The 25,375-nt window shown below is 36.8% G+C and overlaps 3 protein-coding genes across 8 annotated transcripts in view; 1 reads left to right on the plus strand and 2 right to left on the minus strand.

Annotated features, from left to right (window-relative positions):
• NF1 (neurofibromin 1) overlaps positions 1–25,375 on the plus strand; it is a 295,569-nt gene that overhangs the window by 199,825 nt on the left and 70,369 nt on the right. The gene's annotated exons all lie outside the window — the stretch shown is intronic.
• OMG (oligodendrocyte myelin glycoprotein) lies at positions 9,857–12,537 on the minus strand. The gene is made up of 2 exons (XM_055255948.2): positions 12,363–12,537; positions 9,857–11,549 (listed from the first exon to the last, which is right to left on the minus strand). The coding sequence occupies exon 2, from the start codon at positions 11,541–11,543 to the stop codon at positions 10,221–10,223; it is 1,323 nt and encodes a 440-aa protein (XP_055111923.1). The 5' UTR covers positions 11,544–11,549; positions 12,363–12,537; the 3' UTR covers positions 9,857–10,220.
• EVI2B (ecotropic viral integration site 2B) lies at positions 18,985–20,833 on the minus strand. The gene has a single exon (XM_055255946.2). It carries the CDS (start codon positions 20,831–20,833, stop codon positions 19,484–19,486), a length of 1,350 nt encoding a protein of 449 aa, XP_055111921.1. The 3' UTR covers positions 18,985–19,483.

Raw genomic sequence — 25,375 nt, forward strand, 5'->3', positions numbered from 1 at the left:
GGTTTCACCATGTTGGCCAGGCTGGTCTTGAGCTCCTGCCCTGAAGTGATTCGCCTGCCTTGGCCTCCCAAAATGCTGGGATTACAGGCATGAGCCACCGCTCCTGGCCTAATTTTTGTATATTTTATAGAGATGGGGTTTCGCTACGTTGGCCAGGCTGGTCTCATAGAACTCCTGACCTCAGGTGATCCACCCACCTCAGCATCCCAAAGTGCTAGGATTACAGGCATAAGCCACTGTGTCCGGCCAAAAGTTTTTTTTGAGTCAACTGTGGTTCATTTATTTCAGTGTAAGTGTATAATCCTCAAAGGAAATAATCCATTGAGATGTATTTTGAAGTTTAAGTCTATAAAACAATGTGGAGGCCGGGCGTGGTGGCTCATGCCTGTAATCCCAGCACATTGGGAGGCTGAGGTGGGCAGATCACTTGAGGTCAGGAGTTCGTGACCAGTCTGGCCAACGTGGCAAAACCCCATCTCTACTAAAAATACAAAAATTAGCCGGCATGCTGTGTGCACCTGTAATCCCAGCTGCTCAGGAGGCTGAGGCAGGAGAATCGCTTGAGCCTGGAAGGCAGAGGTTGCAGTGAGCCAAGATAATGCCACTGCACTCCAGCCTGGGTGACAGCATGAGACTCCATCTTAATAAATAAATAAATAGCCAAGTATGGTGGCACATGGCTGTAGTCCCAGCTGCTTGGGAGGCTGAGACAGGAGAATTGCTTGAACCTGGCAGGGGGAGGTTGCAGTAAACTGAAATCGCACCACTGCACTCCAACCTGGGCAAGACAGAGTGAGACTCTGTCTTAAAAAAAAAAAAAAAAAAAAGTGGAAAAATTCTGAAACAACCATGTAAGAATAAATGCATCCAAATGAGTGTTGTTCATCTCAGAAGAGTCACCATTGGAGGTGATGCACTTAGTTCAAACTCTGCTGCCTTTGAGCACAACATTTTAGTGAAATAATTTTTTGGAAGTGTTGTCAAAGTCTGAAATACATTCTTGTAGAATGTGGAAAATCTTCATACTTGAAATTTTTTGATAAGCAAGACAAAATGTCACATTTAGTAATACTGTCTTTTTGTTTAAGATGAGGTTTTTCCGCTGGACATGGTGGCTCACACTTGTCCCAGCACTTTGGGAGGCCAAGGCAGGTGGATTGCTTGAGCCCAGGAGCTTGAGACAAACCTAGGCAACATGATGAAACCCCATCACCTGTACAAAAAATTAGTAGAGTGTGGTGACGAGAGCCTGTAGTTTCAGCTGCTTGTGAGGCTGAGACCGGAGAATCACTTTAGCCTAGGAGGTCAAGGCTGCACTCCAGCCTGGGTGACAGTGAGACCCTGTCTTAAAAAAAAGTTTTCTTATGTAACTTATAAACTAGCTCTTAGTGGTATTTGAAAGGAACAGCCCCAGAGTTGTTTTCAGTAATGATGGTATCATTGGAGTAAAAGTATAGCGATTCAATGTGACTACTTTGAAGAAATATACAGAAAATGAGGTGTATCATGTGTGACATTTATGTTTAAATTTAAAATTAGTTTATAGTCAACTCATAGTTAATATGTGAATATTTTTTACTAATTTCAAGTGATTCCTTGATCCTTTAAATAATTTTAATATGCTTTTTTGTTGTTTTTTGTTTTGAGACGGAGTCTTACTCTGTTGCCCAGGCTGGAGTGCAGTGGGGCGATCTCGGCTCCCTGCAACCTCCACCTCCTGGGTTCAAGTGATTCTCCTGCCTCAGCCTCCCAAGTAGCTGGAATTACAGGTGCGTGCCAACACGCCCGGCTAATTTTTGTATTTTTAGTAGAGACAGGGTTTTGCTCTGTTGGCCAGGCTGGTCTCCAAGTCCTAACTTCAGGTAATCTGCCCGTCTTGGCTCCCAAAGTGCTTACAGGCGTGAGCCACCATGCCCAGCCTATTTTAATATGTTTTAAAGAGACTTTAGCTTTTACAACATGTCTCTAAGCTCATATTTAATGACCTGCAGCTTTTTTTGTAGAATTTAAAGTCAAGGCAGGAGACTCATAATACTTTATCCAAGTATATTTTGTTAAAGCAAAAAAAAAAAAGTCATGTGATCTTGTGGAAAAGCCATACCATGAGGAAATTTTAGCTCCTATAAATAGGTGAAACTATTTTTAAACAATTGTTTGCTTTCTTGGATTATTTGTCATTGGTATGAGAAAATACAGCTGAATATTTAATGTCTAAATAATATAACTCATAAATGGATGTGGTTGTATGCCAGTTACTCTTACACTACGTAATATCTCAAATGTGATAATGGTCGCTGAGGCTTCGGATGGCAAATTAGGGCTTTCCCAGTGGTTATTGTGGTGTATGGCGTCCTTGTCTTCCCTTACTTATGTTTTGTTTTTCTTCTTTCTCAATGAAAAGCCATTAAGTCTTAGTTTATTTTCTGTTGAGGCAAGCATTTGACATTCATTTGAATTCCCTCAACCTTCCAGAAGCATTCAGTATGTTTCAACTGTGACTGTGGGCAACAAAATAATACAAAGTGAAAAACTGCGGTTCCTGGTGTGAGTATTTCATTAGGTTTATTGATCCTTGGCCTTACGGTATCCATGTGAAATGTTCAGACATCTAATTTTTTACTGCTAAATAATTTTTTTCAGGGGATAAATAATAAACCTTGTAAATTAATTATTTGAAGCATAACTGAAGATGTCAGATATATGAGAAATTATTTACTATTACTGTTTCAGTCATTTTCACTTCTAATCTTGTTAATTACCCAAGAATCTCTTGTACAAAGGATAGTAATCATTAAAATGATTATATAGCACCCACGAAGTGCTTTAATATACGTTTTAATCTATTCCTTAAAACACCTTCTGGAGTATATGTTCTTAACCATATTTTTTATCAGAGGACACATTTAATCACTTGCCCAAGGTAAAAACACACACGGTAGCTGACAAACTTTATGTCATGCTCTGCTGTTAAACCACCAATATAGTTAGAATTATTTTGATCAGACAAGAGCGAAGCAGTTTTCCTGTTTTTAGTGAGTATGTATGTTTGTTTAATTTCTGTGCTTTGATCTCATTCATAACTTTGTGTGTGTGTGTGTGTGTGTGTGTGTGTGTGACACAGGGTGTGGCTTTGTCACCCAGACTAGAGTGCAGTAGCATGATCTCAGCTCACTGCAACATCCGCCTCCTGGGCTCAAGCCATCCTCCCACCTCAGCCTCCCAAGTAGCTGGGACTATAGGCACACGCCACCACACTTGGCTAATTTTTGTATTTTTTTGTAGAGATACGGTTTGCCGGGCTCAGAGCTCAAGCAGTCTGCCCACCTCGGCCTCCCAATGTGCTGGGATTACAGGCATGAGCCACTGCTCCTGGGCTCATTAATAACTTTCCAGAAATTTTGATTTGGAATCTCAGGTCAGGCTTTCTAGATAAGGATAAATGAGTGCGTTGAGCATGTGTCTCACCTGGCTCTTAAATATGTTTAACAAAGTTGGGGCTGTTGAACCAAACTGGCATTTCTTAAAAGTTGAGCTTCTTAAAGACCTCACTTTGCACCACAGTTTTCTAAGTGTGAAACGTACTAATCTGCTTAACACATTATTAACACCTTAACGTGACATTTGTTTCTACTTCTAACTTCCCTTGAGCAATTTTCTATATTGAATTGTTCCTGGGTATCAGAATTAACCTTTCTCTAGAATTGTTCCAAAGGTAACTCAACATTGCCCAGAACTAGTTTTTGTTTTGTTTTGTTTTTTGTTTTTTTTTTGGAGTGGGAGACAAGAGTCTTGCTCTTGTCACCCAGGCTGGAGTGCAGTGGCGCGATCTTGGCTTACTGCAACCTCCGCCTCCCGGGTTCAAGTGATCCTCCTGCCTCAGTCTCCTGAGTAGCTAGTATCATAGGTGCCTGCCCAGCTAATTTTTATATTTTTAGTAGCGATAGGGTTTCACCATTTTGGCCAGGCTGGTCTTGAACTCCTGACCTCAAGTGATCCACCCACCTTGGCCTCCCAAATTATTGAGATTACAGGTGTGAGCCATGGTGCCTGGCCCAGAACTAGTTTCTTACATGACTAGTAGTAGCCTAGCCAAATCCTCCCTTATTCTTAACTTTTCTTTGATCTTTCTTTTCTCAGGACTTTGAACATGTAACTTTGAAGTAAATGAAAGAAACCTAGACTCTAGAATAAGACTTGCAGGTTTGACTTGGTCTGTCCTAAGTAGGTCATTGTTAGCCCGCTAGTCACATCTTTGATCTATGTAATTCATTCTTTTATTTATAAATTCAGATAAGATGGTCAAAAAAACAAACTTCTAGGGGCAAGTGAATGTCTAAGCTGAAATCAAAAGGATGAGTAGGGTTCGAGAGGGCAAGAAGAGGGAGAGAGGACATGCAGCATCCTTGAAAGCCTGGTGGCATGAAGCATGGTGATTGAGGGACAGAGGATATTTTGTTTGAACTATAAAATGTTAGAGAGCTGGAAAATTTTAAGATGATATTCTAAAGGGAAGCAAGGCCTGATCATGCAGTAAACCATATTAAGAGTTTAGATTTTATTATGAGATATGAGAAATTATTGAAAGAGAAGGGTTGGTACACAGTTAATCTTGTGTCTTCTTATTTCTCTTGTTTTCTTACTCAGTCTAGATGCCCTAGACAAACATTTCAATAGTTCCTTTCTTAGATCTCTTGGCTATTTCAAGGACAAGGCAGGTAATAAAATATGCTTGGTCTACAGTGTTAGCATTTTGGCATTTTTCTTTTTGTTACTTTTTAATACATGGTTCTGTGTCCTATAATTTTTTCTTATTTTTCTAATATTTGCGTTTTCCACATTTCACACTTTAAAAAACTCTTCATAAATATTTTTATTGGCCACATATTCTGGTCAGTGGGTCATTGTTTACTTAATTTCCTAATGGTGGATATTTATTGTTGTTTCAGTTTTTCTTGTTAGAAAGAATGCTGTGATTTACCTTTAGGAAAAAGTTTAAATATCTTAACTGTAGACAAAAGTTAAAATATCTTACTTTTTAAAAAATTTCATTGCCAAATTGCTTTCCCAAAGAATTGTGCCAATATGTGAACATGGCCATTTCATTCTACCTTCCCCATCGTTGGTTTTTTTTTTTAATTGCTTGCTATTTTAATAGTGAAAAATGATGTCACATTTTTATTGCATTTCTCAGTTATGTGGTTGGCCATATTCCCATATATTAATCATAATATTTTGTATCTTGTAAACGTTCTTTTTATGTACTTTGCCCATTTATTCATTGAGAATTTTAAGATTTTTTTTCTCATCCATTTTATGAGCTCCTGATTAACAAGCTCCTTTATACCATCTTATTTGAATATTTTTATCAGGCTGGTTATTTCAGCATAATGGGGATTTTGTATAGACCAATCTATTGATAATTTCTTTGTGATTTTTTTTTTCTAATTAAATAGCCTTCCACCTGAAGACTTACAAATATTTTTAAATTCTTCTGCTGGTTTTATGACTTCCTTGTTCATGTTTTCTTTCACTTTCTCAGTGTATCACATGAAGTGAATGTTAAACTGAACTTTTTTCCAATTTCTTCGTCTCATTTATTGAGTCTTTCCTTTCCCCTTTGGTTTCTGATTTTTCTTTCCACAGCTAACAATGTTTGAGAATTTATTATGTGCTAGGCACTGTTCTAAACACTTTATCTGTATTATCTCATTTTCTTCTCACAACAACCCTGTAAGGAAATAGAGGCACAGAAACCTAATTTGCTGAAGTGACACAGCTAGTAAGTAAAGCTTTGTCACATATTCAGTTCTTCTGTGTACCTGTGCTCTCATTGTGCTGTTGTTTCTATGTTGTGGTTATCTTTCTATTTTTATGCCACTATCATTCTGTCCTAATTATTATGGCTGATATATGTTTCTGTCTCAAGAAAAGCTAATACTGGCCGGGCACGGTGGCTCACGCCTGTAATCCCAGCATTTTGGGAGGCCAAGGCAAGCAGATCACCTGAGGTCAGGAGTTCGAGACCAGCTCGGCCAACATGGTGAAACCCGATCTCTACTAAAAATACAAAAATTAGCTGGGCATGGTGGCACATACCTGTAGTCTTAACTACTCAGGAGGCTGAAGCAGAAGAATCGCTTGAACCCAGGAGGTGGAGGATGCAGTGAGCCAAGATCACACCACTGCATTCTAGCCCGAGTGACAGATCAAGACTCTGTATGAAAAAATAAAATAAATAGGTTAATGTAACTGTAGTATTTACTTCTTTTTCTATTCTTGCTTGTTTATGTTTCTAAGTGAACTTAAGGTTCCAAAATGTTTCTCATTGGAATATTTTTCAGAATTGTCTTAATCTGTAAACTATACTGGAAATAATTGCAACTTTATAGTATCCCACCAAAGTCCTCTGTACCTTAGTGTTTGATATGTACCAGGTGCTGACTAAATATTTGAGTGAAAGAATGAATGAATGAATGGAGAGATCTTAGTTTGTCATCTGCATCAAGTCTTAGTTTATACTTCTCATTAATATTTTTCAGATTTTCCCCATTTGATCCTGCATATTTCATGTTAATGTTACTTGACATTGTGTATTTTTTCCCATAATTTTCTAATTATTTGTTGCCAATATCTGTTATTTCTGTTTTTTTGTTTTGGAATTTCCCAAATATTGTTAAAAAGATTGGCAATAGTGGGCATCCTTGTTTCGATTGTGATTTTAATAGAAATATAAGTTACTCTTCACCAGCAAGATGTTGGGTGGTAGTGTGTAATACATTCTTTTATCTAATTCTTAAAATATATTTTATAAGGAATAATTTTATGAAAGATTTTAGGTTAACTCTTGACTGACATTTTTGGTATTAAAGGAATTTGCTGTTGTTTGATAGCATCATTATGGAAGATATTGAATAGCACATATTTGTGATCTTTTAAGTTAGCTGTAGAAGCCATCTTCTCATGTGGTAAGTGAATGTCTTTCTGACTTTCTTCTGGGTCCCTATTTCACTGATATCTAAACCTGGTTTCTAGCAGGGAAGAGACTAAAGCAAGCACATCCTTTCATTCCCTTGCTCTCAGTGTGTAGAGCTGAGATGTTTCCATATATGGGAATTTCTCATAGCATTGGGTTTGGACATAGAGATGTGATAATAATCCTCACAACAACAACAACATTACTGCATCTAGAAATGTGGGTGGGCCAAGACACTGTGAAGGGTTTATGTGAATTATGTCATTTAATCTTCAGAAAGAAAACACTGTTAAGTTCTGCCAGCCCATTTTATAGATGAGGAAACTGTGAGTTAGAGCAGTGAAATAACTTGTCTATGGTCATACAGCTGAGAAGCGGCAGAGGCAAGTTGCTTGTAAAGTAGAGCCAAGCCTTACGGATGGATGGGTGAAGATAGATATAGATATATGTGTGTATAGGTATGTGTATATCTGTACACATATGCATACATATTTGATGTGCTTCAGAGATGCTGAGGACTAATGCATTTTGAAATTTTTCTGGAGCCAGTAATATAGTAGTACTTAGTGGCAAATAATGAGCCTTTTTACATTAATAATAAGAATATAATTTCTTTGGAAGGAAATACTATCTAATTATAGTTTCCCTCAGTATATCTGGGGGATTGGTTAGCAGACCCCTGTGTATACCAAAATTTGCACATATTCAAATCCCAAAATCGGCCCTGTGGAACGTGCTTCCTTATGGAACCTATTTATACAGTATGTGGGTTTCACATCCCACAAATACTGTGCTTTCAATCTGTGTTTGGTTGAAAAAAATCTATGTATAAGTGTGCCCATGCCATTCAAACCCATATTGTTTAAGGGTCAACTTTACTTTAAGGCTGGATAATACTTCTGTCTAAGGACTTAGAGTCTGAGTAGTTGATGTATATTGTACTTGTAAGTCTACCAAGTTTGACTCTGCATTTTGCAGACATGTCTGTAGGATTGACATAATCCATAGGTGCTCTTAATGCAGTAGTCCATAATTTGACTTTCTTACTACTTTTCCACCTAAAAATTCTAAGACAGCATTGAGTTTTTGGTATCCTCAGAGGAAAAGACAGTTACCTCTAAGATACCTACTTTCTGGGCGGGCGCAATGGCTCATGCCTGTAATCCTAGCACTTTGGGAGGCCGAAGCAGGCGAATCACCTGAGGTCAGGAGTTTGAGACCAGCCTGGCCAACATGGTGAAGCCCCGTCACTACTGAAAATACAAAAATTAGTCGGGCATGGTGGCAGGCGCCTGTAATCCCAGCTACTTGGGAGGCTGAGGTAGGAGAATTGCTTGAACCCGGGAGGGGGAGGTTGCAGTCAGCCGAGATCGCGCCATTGCACTCTAGCCTGGGGGATAAGAGCAAGACTTCGTCTCAAAAAAAAAAAAAAAAGAAAACTACTTTCTGTGAAAGTCGGTGTATATGTTTTTTTAAATAAGACACAAGTATGTGGTAGAGTAGGGATTATCTAAGCAATTAGTCCCTATCATGGATGGTGAAGGTACTAATCAGTGTTTGGGAGGGAGTGGAGATAGCTTCCGCATATAGAGAGGTAATGCATTTTAAAATCATTTAGGGGACTTTTTCAAATAATCCTGTTTCTTCATGGTGAGATTCCCTGATACAGTGAGCCAACCAGGTTTGCTAAGGCAGAAAATGTTCAAGAGCCACTGTACTAGACAGCATGAAAGAAGACTGTTTTGTTGAAGCTTAATGGTAATTTTTCCATAATCCTGGTCCTTAAAAAGCAAAAAAAAGAATACATTAGAATGTTGCTACTTTTCTCTCTCTCAATAGAAATGTTCCTAAACCAGCAAAGGAGGCTATCTGAATTTTTAAAACTTTTTACAAAGGAACATAAAAATTCCTTTCTGTATTTTTTCCCACCTCTAGAAATGCTTGAAATGAGATTCTGCTTTATGTCTCACAAATTAAATACCACATTTGTGTCTCACCCATCTCAGTTATGCTATCTTGCATTTTAATCAATCCTGTTTCAGGACTTCTTTTGCTGCCTTGTGGCTGTTTCTTATGTTTGTCACTAATTCATAAGGTGGCTAACTTTTATATTTGTAGAGAATTTCTCAGTGATTTTCTTCTAGTTGGAGTTCCAGTATGGTTTGATTTCGAGTGTCAAGATCTGTCGCATGCCTAGCCTTAGTCCTCAGTCTGTTTTATTGGGTTCACCACCTGGTTGTAGTACCAAATGCCCTTTTCCCTTTCCCTTTCCCTCTCTCCTTCCTCACTTCCTCAGTACTGCCCAAGTTCGTCAGACCCAATGATTTTATTCTTAAGCTAATCTTATTTTTAATTTAGGTAAGTCACATTCTGATTCCTGATTTACAAAACATAAATTTTCTTCTCCTTCATATAGTAGGATTTTAGTTTTGTAAATATTTAAATTTTCCATTAATGGTGTGTTAAATCTACACTAAAACTGCTTCTTTACATGTTTTTAAATTTTTTCATTATGTTTTTAACACTTTTCTTACATGCAAAAAACAAAACCGTTAAACTTTTCTTATTAAAATGCAAAGCCTAGTGTCTTCTAGCTTTTTGAAGAGCTTTTGTCCATTATGTAATCTGTAAAGTAGCCAAGAGTTCCTCAGAAGCAGGACATCATTTAGATTTAAAACAATTATGGCTTGTCTGTAAAATAATGTTGTAGCATAACCATTCATGGGATGGCAGCTACGATTTTACTTCAGTGACAAAATCCTTGGATACTACCACCATTTTATTTACCTTAAAGATTTTACCAAGGTACCCTAGAACAAAAATGGTGAGGTCATTTTGATTCTGCTAAAGTTGGTATGACTGGAAAGCCAAATGACACAGTTATGAGCATAGACCTTTTATTTTCCAGATGTTTGACAGTGTAAACATACATAAAATACATATTAAAGTTTAGATGCTTTATATTTTGTGCAATAAATTGAAGCCTTAAAAAGAAAACATTTCATTTTTTTTATAAAAGAAACTCATTAGTTTACTTAATTAAGACAGTAAAATAGCAGCAAGTACCAACACATTGTGCATTTCTTTTATTTAAGACAAGTTACTTCATTTACATCAGAGTCAGAAATGTTAAGACTGGCTTTCTTGAATACTTAATATAGCTCGAATCACTGGTTAGATATGGACATATTTTCCCAACCGTACATCAGAGAGGAGTGCTTTCATTAGTTTCAGAAAATGCAGACCCTCAGACAGCCAGCATGACCACAACATTGAGCATTAAGAGAAATGAAGCATTTACTTTCCAAGCATTTGCCACAGAAGGTAATGGAGTCTTTACATTTGTGGTTGTCTCTTCCCTCCATAAGTTAAGGGTTGTGCTTTGTTGAGGCATTTCAGAGAAATTATTTGGCATGCCACTAGTGATACTTAGGGTCATGGGTGTTGGGGATGATTTTGTTGAGCTAGTGAGGCTTGTGTTTGTAACCATTCCATCTTGGAGATGAATAGTTAGAGTTGCAGCTGCTGCTTCATGTGAATTGATAGTCTCTGTGGATGTATCTTCTGGATAGGGCACAAAAGCCTTATCAGTGCTAGTAAAGGTGCTGTCTTTGCTTAGAGTGGCACCAAACGTTGTTTCCTTTGTTCGATATTGTTTGGGTATTTTGGTCACTTTGGGTTGAGTTACCACACTCAGAGAGTTAATGGTGTCCACTGTCTGCATCCCACTTACAGTGAATAAGCTTGAGGTAAATCCAGAAGGTGTGGGATATATGTTATGTTCCTTTAAAGATGATATTTGGGTAGAACATGGAGTCCCTATCACATGGGCTTTTGTTTCCATCATCCACTTCAGTAAGTAAGTAATGTTTTGTTTGTGGTTGCATGACCACCTGTTATTGTAAAGGGTTATCTCTTGCAACTGAAAGAGTTGGTCAAAAGATTGGTCTGGAATGAATGTGAACTTATTGTTGTGCAGGTAAAGATGTGTGAGATTTGTCAGGTTTATTAATGTACCTGGAAGAATTTGTGTCAAAGAATTATTAGACAGGTCCACGATATGTAGTTTGGAGGGCATGTTGGTTGGAACTGTCCAAAGTTTGTTACTGCTGAGGTTGAGAACCTCGAGACTTCTTAGTGTATTTTTAATGAGGACAACCTTTTCCAGCATGTTCTTAGAAACATCCAGATATTTAAGATTCCACTGATAAGCAGTATCAGATTTGTCAAGAAGTTTAATGTTGTTGTTAGCAGCAGACATGTTCCACAGAGATCGAGGTAACTGAGCAGGCAGGCTTTCAAGCCTGTTGTTTGAAATGTCCAGGGTCCTCAGATTGGTATATTGGGTTAACTGGTTATGCAGATCAGTGAAGTGGTTATAAGACAGGTTTAAATGTATAATATTCTCTTGCAGTCCAGATGGTAATGTAGTCAAGTTTCTGCCTGAACAGTCCACATGCCTGTGCCTCTCTGTGCATATACATTGGAGAGGACAAATGCATAAAATACCAGGTGTGAGAAACAGAAGGATGAACAGGCAGAGAGACATTTTCAATATCTGATATTCCATCAAAGCCTAGAAACAAACAGATACACCCTTCTTTTAATATGCAAATACAGATTAGGCATCTGCATGGGTCAGTTAGCATTAGGCAAAATTTTCAATAAACCTCGTTGTTGTTGAGTCCTTTTATAATTGTTCCAGTGATTAAACTAACAAAGCTCCCCTTCATTTATAGTCCAAATGCTTAATCCTTCAATTGGGCTATGTGGTAGAGAGAGACTCTCTCCCTACTCTCTCCTGCATTTTCTCCTTTATTTTCTCTCTCCCTCCCCCCTTTTCTAACCATATTCTTTATTTATCTTTCTAGAGCCTTAATATGATAAAACAGCATTCTTTGCAAATAAATAGTTGCAGTTGTAAGCTATTACTATTTTTGATGTTATGCTTTCTTACTCAGATGAGAAAAAATGGCTGTCGTGTCTTTTTCTTTTTAATCTCTGCAGTAACGTAATTCAATGTGTGTGTATAGGGTAGATTTTATTTAGATATTAAAGCAGTTCTTCGAAATTTTATCTTTATGTTTTTAGGATAAATATATCTTTGTAAAAAGCACTTGAAAAATCCAGACCAACACTGTACCTATAAACCTCACATTTTATAAAGTGATTTTTTTCTGTATATTTCAGTGCCCATTTTAAAGGAAAACAATATGTATATTTACAAAGTGACTGAATGTATAAAAAATATCCCTTGACTGACACTGCAGCAAATTTCTGGTGCATGCACTTGCTATTGAATATATATTTAATCCTAACGACTTTTTCTTAGAAGAAAAAGGAAAAAGATTCCAAAGTCAGCCTTTTACTGATTTAAATAACATCTTACCGTGGTGTCGTCTTCAACATCAGCATCTCATTTTCTCCGGGAAACTTAAAGCTTAAAGGTCGTCTTGTTCTGTAGAGTCGGAACTGTTTCTGGCTGTGGGCTGTGCTTGCCTGTTCAGCTGCATTGTGTTGCTGTGAGCTGAAGCTCTGCAACCACCTGATCAGTACCACATAGGAGGACTGCAGAGCTGTCGCTGGTGCTGACTCAAATTTATGGCAAGAGGTGCACACGTAACAAAATGGACAATTTTTAAAAAAATTTACGGCATCAATCGTACCTATATATCTGATTTGCTATAGGATGGGATACCTTATGCATGAGAGTTGGCCCTTACTCCTTTCTATGTATTTGTCTGAGATTGGGTTCCGTATTTTAACATTTGCCTCATTAAGAATCTGTGATTTTTTAAAATACGTCTACACTTCATCCTTTTTACATGTTGAAAATAAATTTGACCTTCCTCATGAATAGTTTTCTATATTAGTCCCACTATTTTTAATTCCTGCCTTTTTATATTCCTTTCTAAAATGGTATAATTTTCATGTCACTTTTTTAATATTATAAAAAATCTCTTTTATGATTTTTATGTCTTCCCCCAACATGGTGATTATTATGTTTAATCAGCTTTTCAAATTTATCAACCACTTAAATGTTCCGTCTTCCCTTTGAGGATGTATAGAAGTACTGAAATACGATGATTTTTTCTTTATCTTTCTGATACAATGGATCATTTGACCAAGGCTACACACAAGCCAGGATACATTTGGAAATTAGCATCTTATACTTTAGATTATCAGTTCCTATATAAAGTAAACATGTTTTATTTTATATATTTGGAGTTAAAGTTTTTTTTCTTTATGAAACCTTGGGTGGTAAGTGGGTATGAGTATTGTTTTTTCCAAAGACATTTTTGGTGCTATATGAATGACCATTTATTTGATTTTATGTTTTAAGAATAGCAGTATCAATTTAGGTGATTTCAGAGTGTTGCACATTTCATCTTTCTGGGAAAGTAGTTTATAGTTTTAAAATTACATGAAATAATATAAAAGGAAAATTTTTCATCATGAGTTTTATAAAATGAGATCAGATTTATGATAAATTTTGCTCCACTCTTCAATGGACTGCTTGTGTAAATCTGTTAAAACACAAATCTGATTTCCAGAATGGCAAGTTTAAAGAAAGCAAATAAAGTTATGGTATTTTCGTTACCAAGTGGCACCATTTAAAAACGAGTAATATTTAGCATATTATATGTAAAGAAAATCTCTTTATGCCTTGTTACTAAATCCTTTTTTCTCTAAATTATATTAGCATTATTTAGATTATACCACAAATAGAATTTGTTGTATTAAAATTTGAAGTTTATTTTCTTACAAGAGAAACTATACTCTAGGAGCCACCTTTTATATAAAACTAATATTCCTCAAAAAGTGTCTGCATTTTTAAGAGTCTGCAACATAGAAATTTATTGTTGGGTGCAAATTTATTGATTGGGTGCTTTATTGCCACTTTACTTTGAGGGTTCAGTTGAACTCTCAATGAGATTCTTACTGTGGATTTAGGAAACCAGCCATCAGTCATAGTGCTTAAAAGTAATGTGTTAAAAATACTACATTCAGCAATATTGTGGAAATAGGGAATGCATTGAAATTTAGAGTTCTATTTAAGCTCATATATACACTGCTGCACTTCTAAAGATGTGACTGAGGGTCAATTTTCCGACCACTTAAATCTCTTAATTTTAGGAAACCTCATTAAGTCAGTGTAGAAGTAGAGTTATGCATTTTCATTACACTTAACAGTACTTTTGTTTGAAAGAAAGGACATGTTACTTCATTAATGGATTGAAATGAATTTGGGTTTAGGCTGTATCAAGTTTAGTTTCTGTTGTATATAATAGAAAATTCCAGTGCAATAGTAGTGGCAGTGTTTCTCATTTCAAGTTTGGGACATACCAAATTGCTTCATATTATTCAAAGATTATTGTAAAATTCTCAAAAAGAAAAAGGGAGATCATTTCAATATATTTGAATTGTAACAATCTCTTACACTGGGTGCAGCACACCAACATGGCACATGTATACATAAGTAACTAACCTGCAAGTTGTGCACATGTACCCTAAAACTTAAAGTATAATAAAAATAAAAAAATAAAAATAAAAATAAATTCTCATGAAATGAAATAATACTATATTACTGTTACTCAAAAAAAGAATATTTTTTAGAGGCATAAGTATGTGTTACAACTTATTTTAAATATTATTCCGACTCATTACATTTTCTATTAGTCTGTCTAGGTCAGTAATGATAGTTAGGCAACTTTTACATTCTAGATTAAGCAGTAAATTAATTTACATATTCTTTTGTGTCCTAGGATATATTACCCCAACATTGTGAAAGGTATCACAAAGCATCTGCCAGGGAATAGCTATCCCACGCTAATCAGTGGTTTCAGTTTTCCATTATTATAGATAACATTTGCTATGCTCAAGAGTCATATTGTTTATTTTTGGTAATATGGTTGGCTATTTAGACTGATTTTCCTGCTGAATACAACTGAGAGTACTCAATAAAGTATTTTAAAAGCATGAAAGAAATAACAACATAGAAACTACCAAGTCAAAATCCAAATGAATCAGTTTCTTTGCCCACCTCCCTACTCCTTTTTTTCTTTATGCCACTGGCTTGTTGCCAAAACTCAGTCAATTTCCTAAAATGTCTCTCATCTTGGAGTTTTCTCTTTGCCTCCTTGGGAAGATTTAATTTGTTCTTCTGTCCCCCATATTTTCTATAAGTGATTCCTCATATCATTGACATAATTGCTTATTTGCATTATCTCACAATAATTTCAAAATAATACCAGTATTGATTGCTACAATTAGATTATAGACTACTGAATAAAGTTTAAAATTTGTTTGTAGCCCTGCTTGTTTTATTTCACTAAAAGTGTACAGTAAATTCTGCGTTCTAATGCAATGTGAAATAATTCTTTTCTGTGCATTTTTATATCACCAACTTAATATAAACTTTGTTTCAGTTTTCAGCTTTTCAGGATCACAAGTCAAAATTATATAACAATGTACATTCAGATAAATCTTGCTTCTCTGTCTTTTCCATCCTATTTCCTTCCTTCTCCTGTTAGTGACTGTTTTTATTAGCTTTTCGTTGTATCGTTAACATTTCTTTTTGAAAACCTAAAAAAAATGTAAGCATATGTGTGGTATGTTCTTGTCCCCCCTTCTAATATAAAAGGTGACATATATATATACTGTTAGATAGCTTGTTCTTCTTTTCTTACTGTATCTTGAGTATCACTCCATATCAGTATATAGGTATCTGTATAATTCATTGTTTGATCCATAGTACTCCATTTGGGAATGTACCATGGCTTATTCAACCAGTCCCCCATTGGTGGACATCGGGGTTTTTTTCAGACTTTTGCTGTTACAAATAATGCCACAGTGAATACCCTTGTACCTAAATAATTTTATATGTTTGCCAGTAAATCTTTGAAAAAGATTCCTAGAAGTAGGATTGCTGGGTAAAAGGGTAAATGCATTTGGAATTTTTCCAGACATTACTAAATTCCTCTCCATTGATTATACCATTTTGCAGTCCCACCAACAGTGTATCGTGGTGTCCAGTTCTATACAGCCTCACTGTATACTTTGTTGTTGAACTTGGATTTATTGTCCATCTGATAGGCAAGTATCTCCATCTAATTTTAAATGCATCTCTAATTATGAGGGGGAGTATATGTCTTTACATATGTTTAAAGACCATTTAAATGTTTTCTCCTGTAACTGTCTTTTTAATGTTTTGCACTATTAAAAGTTGTGTTTTGGGTCTTCCCCTTCCTGCTCCACATTAGGAGCGTTTTAGATTTTAGAGGTATTAGCACTTTGTCTTGATTTAAGTTTTAATTTTTTTTCCAGTTTGCAGTTTGTCTTTTGGCTTTATCATGGTGAGGTGTGTGTGTCTGTGTGTAATGCGCATACGCATGTGTGTGACATTTAAAAGTTTCATATAATTTGATTTCCCTTTTTATTGCCTCTGGATGTTGAGTCTCAGCTAGGAAGGTTTTTTCCCATTTCCAGATTATAAAGGAATTCACTCATATTTTCTTCTATTACTTGTATAATTTCATGGTTTATATTTGGAACTCTGGTCCTTGGTGTTTATTCTAATATAGTGTGAAGTATGGATCAAATTTTTTCTTTTTTCCAGATGTCTATCCTGTTGTTCCAGTGCTTGTTTCCACTGATTTGATATTTATTTCTGGACTTTTTCTTCTGTTCCATTGATCTGTTTGTTTAGTCGTATACCAGTACCACCGTGTTTTAGTTATAGGTTCCCAAAGGCGCTAGTTTACTTTTTGGTCAGAATTAGGTAAGAACAACAGTTAAAGATCACCCTCATCTAATTCATTTGTGTCCCTCACCACTCACACCAAATAGAAGACTTATGTGATATATGTATGTTTCAGTGCATGTTGTAGGTGCTCTTTGGTCCTATATTAGTGAAAAGAGTGTTGAACCAATAGTCAGGGAGCAAACTCAGCTTTTAGTACCACTTGTAAGCACATCACTTACTTTCTCTGGTCCTGTTTTCTCAGTAGTTAACAAACAAAAGGAGTTGAACCAAATGGTCTTCAGGGTTGTGTCTGACTCTGGTTAATGCTATTCTGGTTAAGAGCACCACTAGTATGTGGTGTGAACTTTAGTGTACCTTTTATTCCCCTGTGCCTTATTCTTTTGCAGTATTCATGAAATAAACTTTCTCTTCTGGATCTTAGTTCTTTAATCTTTTCTCTAAAAGATTTTTCTTTGTTCCAGCATTTTCTTCTGTCCTGTATTTATTAGTTTGTATCTCTTCCTGCTGATTAAGCAAGGATTGCCACTGTTTGGCTGCTCAGCTTCCACTGACCTCACTGGGGAAAATTACATGCAGTTAAATGTGAATTATTCTTCCCTCAGCAAAGAATTTCTTTAAAAAAAAAAGTAAATAGAAGGAAAAAAGACAACATAAAAACCCGGCTGTTGCCAGTAGTCTGTCCTGTTATACAAAGAACAGAAAGAGAAAACCTCCCTTTAAAGTACTTAAAGATATCAGACAAGACTATGGTCAGCTAATCAGCTCCCATTTAATCTAAGAAAATTGGTATTTCCCTATTTTTCCCTGTATTTCTTTCAGGAAAGAAGGTGGTAAAAAGGGGCAAAAATGTGGAACGAGCCCATTAAGTAACTGTCATAAATGTAAAATGAGAACAGTTGTGATGATTTAAGGCATGTCAAAGACTTGGCCAAGTATAAAAACATATCTTATTTACCATAACAAAAATTCTTAAAATTAAAAAGAATAATAGGAAATTCTCAACTCCAGATTGCTGCTGGGGAAATTAGCTTTAAAAGTACTAAGTTTGGGCCAGGCACAGTGGCTCACGCCTGTAATCCCAGCACTTTGAGAGGCCGAGGCAGGTGGATCACGAGGTCAGGAGTTCAAGACCAGCCTGGCCGATATGGTGAAACTCCCGTCTCTACTAAAAAAAATACCAAAATTAGCCAGGCATGGTGGTGCACGCCTGTAGTCCCAGCTACTCAGGAGGCTGAGGCAGAACCCCTTAAATGTGGGAGGCGGAGGTTGCAGTGAGCCAAGATCATGCCACTGCACTCCAGTGTGGGCGACAGAGTGAGACTCTGTCTCAAACAAAAGTACTAACTTTGAAGAATACATGAAAGAAACTTTTTAATGAGGAAGACAAAAGATGTAATATGACAATAAGTATCATGCTTGTTCAGGAAAAGTAAGAAGCTCAAGGAAGTGTTTCTACAGATTAAAAAATTAATGGTCAATAAAGATGGCTTGAAAGATTTTAGGAAAAACATTGTATGTAAAATTCCTGTGTCCAAAACCCTACTGGTTCTTATTAAATATGGAGCTTTGTTAATGTCATGAATGCCAGTGCTATGAATAAATGCTATGTTCTATTCTGAAAATCCCAGAACTGTGAGTGATTCTCCAAGACTGGGCTACCATTTTATTCTAAGTGCTTGTTTCCCTCTGGAGTTAGATGGTACTGATGAGGAAGAATATGTGCTTTTTGGGCAAAGGAGCACTTCTGCAGACAAAGGCTGGCATCCCTAAAAGTACAGGCTGATGACCACTCTTGACTTTGACAAAGATTGGGCCCATTCGTACTCTAATAACTCAGACTTACCAATTGTCAGATAATGGATAAAGATGAAATTCTGTGTAAGAAAGGTGACTTAAGAGTGGATAGCATCAGAAAGTATAAGTTTAGTAAAAAGTTGAGAATCATCTGTGTTTTGATAGTCTTTTTTCCTGAAAAAAAAATCACCCAAAGTCACCCGTATTTAGAATGAAGCCATAGCCTTCTTTTCCTTTTTTTTTGCTTTATAAAACTTGATTTTGTTTGGGTGTTTATAAAGAAGAAACTTGTAAAGATGCCAGTTTTAAAATTTGTGCCCCCCCAACATGATAGGAAAATATTTACATTTTATGATGCATCCTCCTATTTTTTTCAGGGTAAATGTCCCTAACCCAACCCTTCAGTTGATGTTTTAACATGTTTGTTTTTGCAATGAAACCAAGAAGAAAATTTCTCTATTCTCAAACATGCATTTTAATCTCCCATTCCCACAAACTTGGAATATTTATTTAATACTTGAGGTATTAATTTAAAACTTGGAGTGTACACTTAGTCTCTTATTCCTCTCCACCCCAGTCTTTGAAATGGAAACATAAAAGTTTATTCACCATAAGTTTATACACAGCTTTTCAGGGAAAAAAAAACTACTGGGTAATAAGTATATGTAGATTGTTTCAGAGTTCTTAAATTATTGAAACACGTACCATTTCCATATGTAAAATGTACTATACTTTAAAGATAGGTACTATAATTAGTAAATAGATTACTGTTAAATAACTTTTTTAAAAAACAAGTTTCATCTATGCACATGGGCTCTGAGCAGATTTCAGATAGCTCCTGAATAAAAATCAAAATTGACTATCAGTTGCCATTTTATATATGTTAACATATAAAGAAAAACAAGAGTCATTTGAGGATGGAAGATCAGCTAAAAAGCAAGTTGTAATATTTATAACAGTTCTGCAGGTGGAGGTGGCAGGGATTCATTAAGATCTTGATCAGGGTTAGGAGGAATAGAGAACTCCTGACACTGGATCTCAAGGTTGGAATCTTCTTGGTTTTTCATAAAATCTACCGGTGGCAGGGGCAAGTTAAGTGAGTCAAGCGGGGGTGGAAATGATTGTATTATCTCAGATTTATGATCTCCATAGTCTGGATTGAGACAGTCCAGAGATGGAGGGAGACTAGTAGAATCATTTGGAAGAGGACATACAATTGTCATTGTGGGTTTGTCAGATTGGTTACTTTCCTGTCCTTCCAAATCCAGAAGGGGAGGTGGTGGAGGCAGATCTGCATCATCTGAAGAAGAAACAGCAGTTCCAATTGTTGATCCATCAGCACTGTCTTCTGATGTACCATTTACTTGATCTTTTATTTTCTCTGTTTTGGGGTTGTTGGAGTCTTCAATGTTTTCACTTGATTCAAACAACTTAATTTCTAAGTCATCTGCTAAAAGTGTGCTTTTGCTTGGTTTCCAGGATGTAAGTGAAATGATTGATGTACATTGTGTGGATATTTCATTTTCTCTGATGTTATCCATACAAATGTCAGGGGTTTCTCCATCAGCAAATGGAGATCTACCTGCCCAATTTTGATCATTTAAAACTGGTTTCCTTAAGCATTTCCAAAGTACAATGATGATTATAGCTACCAACATAGAAGTCAGAAGTACACCAATTAGTATGGCAGCTGTTGAATTATAATTGTTTTTTTGTGGGGTTTGTTTGTTACTGGTAGTATCTAAGATAAATCCTGGTGTACTCTTAGGTGAATTTTTGACAGTTGATGTTGGTTGTGTGGATGGATTATGAACAGTTATTTGTTTTCTAGAAGGGATCTGGACAGATGATGATTGTTGAGTAAATGTATAGACAAATGACGTTGGTGGTTGTGTGGTAGAAGTATGGGCAGATGGTAGTTGTCTGGCAGAGGTGAACACAGCTTGCTGGGAGGAGGTGTTGGCCATTGGTGTTGGTTGTTTGGTGTTATAGGCAAGTGGTTGTCCAGCAGAAGTATGTGCTGCTGGTTTTTCAGAAGAGGTATAGACAGCTGGTGTTGGTTGTCCAGCAGTGACTTTGGCAGGTGATACTGATTGTCCAGAAAAAGTGTCGCTGAATTGTGTTGGTTGACCCAAAGGATTCCCTGTTGTGTTTTGAGAATTAGCCAATACGTGTGACATTGATGATGTGAATAAGGTAGGCTGTGACTGCTTCTCTGTTGTAATTGTCTCTGCCTTTGAAAAAAATATATTGTTCAGGTGTCCACAAAACAAAATTAAGACGAAATATTTGGGATCCATTTCAGAATATTTCCTCCTTATCTATAGTGGGTTTATAATGAAAGAGAAAGACAGGCGTCATTGGTGTCTAGTTAAAAATTTGACTTTTCATTATAATTCCTGGCATAAAGTAGGTAGACATTATTCCTAATTAGTAGTAGTTGATTAGTAGTTATTATTCCTAATGTAGACTTGATACACTGTAGGCTTGGTGTAACAACTCTTGGATATACTCTAACCCATCATACAGCATTTGGACCTCATAAGCAGTGATCTCTCTTCTTTTATTAATACAAGTTCTGTACTTGGCTCTGCTGCCCCTTTACCTTCATTATATTTCAGTACTTCACTTAGTCATACTTCTCAAAACGCATAGGCTCTATATGCTGGATCCATGTGTTCTCTACCTTTTTTCACCATTTTCTACTAGAAATATATTGATTCTCCTGCCTTGAAAAACACCAGTGATCATCTATTACCTAATCTAATAGTTCTTTATTTCTTCTCTCCTCTCCCCTCCTTGACCACATTAGACACTACTGTTCCTTCACTAATATTCAAATAGCTTTTTGTAATCAGTCTTCCTTTCATGTTACTCTCACTAGCTCTTTTTCTTCTCCCTCCTAAATATGGTTAATTGATATTCAGTCCTCACCCTTACCTACTTTTCTTTGTTCCTGATTCTGTAAGATTTTAGTTCTTAGCTTTATGCCACAATTCCCAAACCTCTACCTCCAGCCTACATCTTCTTTGTCCTAATTCTATTTGTATGACTTCTTGGTGGATTTTTCCATATATATATATCTCCCACTATCAGCAAATTCAACATATTTAAAATGGAGTTCATCTTTACCCTCACAACTGACTCTTCTCCCAACTTCTCTATATCTGTTAATGGTACCACTAAGTTTCTTAGGCACAGAGTCTATTAGTAATCTTTGTGGCATCCTCAGTGTCTCTGTAGCATGGTAGCCTTATGTTAATATTGCATATTTTTAAAGAATTCAATTCAACTCAGAGTCCTAGGCTTAAAATCCTAGAGTGATCTCTGAATCTGGTGGAGTAAATTCAATCCAGTTGGTCAAGTAGTCCTGCTGCTGCTTTCATTCATTTATTGAAAAATGCCACATTTGTGTGGAGCCCTGTTCTAGGTTTAGGAGATTTAAAAAAAAAAAAAAAAAGATAGTCACTGCCTTTAAGTGTTTCAGATTCTAGTGGTAGAAGCAAACAGTAAAGGCCAGGCGTGGTGGCTCATTCCTGTAATCCCAGCACTTTGGGAAGCCAAGGTGGGAGGATCGCTTGAGGCCAGGAGTTCAAGAACAGCATGGACCACATAGTGAGATCCCATCTCTAAATAAAAAGAAGAAAGAAAAAAAGCTAAAAAATAATTACAATAATTTTTTTTTTTTTTTCTCGAGACAGTCTTACTCTGTCACCGAGGCTGGAGTGTAGTGGCGCGATCTGGGCTCACTGCAGACTCCGCCTCCCGGGTTCAACTGATTGTCCTCTCAGCCTCCAAGTAGCTGGGATTACAGGTACACATCACCACGCCTGGCCTGTTTTTGTATTTTTAGCACAGACGGGGTTTCACCATGTTGGCCAGGCTGCTTGAGAACTGACCTCAGGTGATCCGCCTGCCTTGGCCTCCCAAAGTGCTGGGATTACAGGTGTGAGCCACCACGCCTGGCCCAATTACAATAATTTAATAAGCTTTCTCATAGAAGTATGCAGGAGATGTACACAGAAGTTAACCTAGCCTGGGAAGGCTTCAGTGAAGTAAAACTTGAACTGAATTTTTAAAGTCTATAAGAACTAATTAAATTTCCAGCCAGGGAGAGCAACAATGTGGGCACAGGAAAATAAGGCACATATGAAAGTTTGGCAGATAGGGCTTTTTCTGGGATGTGGTAGATGCTAAAACTTGGAGAGTTAAGTTTCAGTTCTAATTCTCCCATCTAACTACCTGTCTAACCATGAGAACTAGTTGCTTAACCTTTCCTGTTCTCAATTGCCTTTCCTGTTCTCAATTGCCTTTCCTCTAAAGTGAGGAGTTCTACTGAGACAATTTGCAACTTTTGGTATAATATACTTGTTTTGCACATCATCAAACACAATGGCAACTATTTGGTTATCTCTTAACATTAGGGAATAGAAAATCTTAGGGTGTTAGATATTGGTATACATGATTAAAAACTATAGTTCTTCTGACTCATAAGCCTATATTTAGAGAGATTTGATGTTCTGTTGGAAGGCGCAATAAAGGTTTTACAAATTACCTTTTCAGCATATCTAAATAGCATATCATTGCTTACTCCTCTACCACTTGGTACACAGTGATGATAAATGACCCTGTTTTAGTAGAAGAAAAGATATGTGATCTTTTTTCCTATACTAATAATTCAAGCCTAAATTTTAAAACAGGTCTCCTTTGAACTCTCCTGCACGCTGCTGAATTAATCTTAAAAGCATGCATGATCAGGTTACTACTGCCTTGCTTGAGGGTTTAATTTCTGTTAAGATAAAACTTCCTTTTTTTTTTTTTTCTTTCAAGACAGAGTCTCGCTCTGTCACCCAGGCTGGAGTGCAGTGGCATGATCTTCTCTCGCTGCAACCTCTACATCCTGAGTTCAAGTGATTCTTGTGCCTCATCCTCACGAGTAGCTGGGACTACAGTAGGCATATACTACCACACCTGGCTAATTTTTGTATTTTTAGTAGAGGCAGGGTTTCACCATGTTGTCCAGACCGGTCTCGAACTCCTGACCTCAAGTGATCTGTCCGCCTCAGCTTCCCAAAATGCTGGTATTACAGGCGTGAGCCACCACGCCTGGCCTGTTAAGATAAAACTTCTAAATTGAGTTTTCTTCCTTCTGGCTTGAGTTAACCAGTCCAGATTCACCTATCATGACTGAAACTTCTTATCCAGCCAAATGCATCCCTTTCCCACCTTGCATACTTTCTAAACACATGCTTTTTTCCCGCTAAACAGACACTTTTATGCTGTTTTTTACCCTTCTCAAGGGTGTTCTTTTTTTTTTTTCTTCCAGACTTAGCCTCTTCCTCTTTCTGGCGGCATATCTGAATCTGTCCTCATCTTTCAGACCTCAGTTTAAATTCCCCTTCTTAACCTAAGTTCTCTGTGACTGACTACAGCCCAAACAGATCAGTCATTTACTGAATTCCTCCTAGCTCTAATTTATTGTTTTTATGGTTCCTTACATAACTCATGTACGTATCTCACTCACACTTCTGTTCTCTTAAGTAATTGTGTTTATTTGTTATTACTTTTCACATTTTCCTATACCTACTTCCTTGAACAAGATTATAAAGAACCTTGAAGAAGGCAGAAAGGAGAAAGAAAAATACTTACCTAGAGCATATTATGTGTTGTACTATCCCAGTTTTGCATACTTTATTTCACAGAACCTTTAAATGACTTTATGAGGAAGGTAAAGGGATCCCTTATTTACAGATAAAGAGACAGCGTCAAATGAGTTAAGCAGTTTGCCTGATGTTATACCACTCTAAGTGACAGATTGGGAGTCTGTACGCAGGGCCACCTGATTCCAAAGCATACGTTCTTTCTGCTACCCTTTATTGCCTCACGTTTTTATATTTTGATTTCTTTTTTTTTTTTTTTTTTTGAGACAGAGTCTTGCTCTATCACCCAGGCTGGAGTGCAGTGGCCCGATCTCGGCTCACTGCAAGCTCCGCCTCCCGGGTTCACGCCATTCTCCTGCCTCAGCCTCTCCGAGTAGCTGGGACTACAGGCGCCCGCCACCACGCCCAGCTAATTTTTTTTGTATTTTTAGTAGAGACGGGGTTTCACTGTGGTCTCGATCTCCTGACCTTGTGATCCACCCGCCTCGGCCTCCCAAAGTGCTGGGATTACAAGCGTGAGCCACCGCGCCCGGCCCTTATATTTTGATTTCTTTGTAGTATAATGCCTTATATATTAGGAGCACAGTAAACATTTAACCTGTATTGGGCTTCTTGATTCCTTTCCATTTTAGTTTTTGCTTTTTACTAGTACTTCTACCAGAATATAAGCAGAGGCAGTGAAATCTAAGTTAATAAATTCTGCTTTTTATCCATTTTGCAAAAGATTTAAAAGGGAAAATTTGAACACTTTTGGCATAGATATAGGGATTTGAATCATCTCTAGATGGTCATCATCCATGCCATTCCTACCTATTATTCTTATAGATTACAAAAAAAAGCGGGGGGACTTCTTTAGAAAATGTTATTCTCTTCAGAATTTCATTTTAAAAATCTGTTTTAATGCTATCCAAAGCATCAGAAAATATAAGCCATGAATTGTCTTTAGCCAAAAATGTTTCCTCTTTTGTGACTTTGCTTAAAATAAGGAAACCATACGGTTCCTCTTTTCAGTTAGCTGAAAAAGGCATTAGAGAAGGAAAGAGCCCAAACAGGAACATAATTATAAACCCAGGTTAGTTTGTAAAATCAATTTTGATAGGCTCCTATCCTCTAATATCAGTAGTAAGCTGGTGGAACCCTCCATGTATGAGATTTTCATTTGTCAGTTAATGGTTATGGCAA

The sequence above is a fragment of the Symphalangus syndactylus genome, chromosome 20 (assembly GCF_028878055.3).
Source record: "Symphalangus syndactylus isolate Jambi chromosome 20, NHGRI_mSymSyn1-v2.1_pri, whole genome shotgun sequence".
Lineage (NCBI taxonomy): Eukaryota > Metazoa > Chordata > Mammalia > Primates > Hylobatidae > Symphalangus > Symphalangus syndactylus.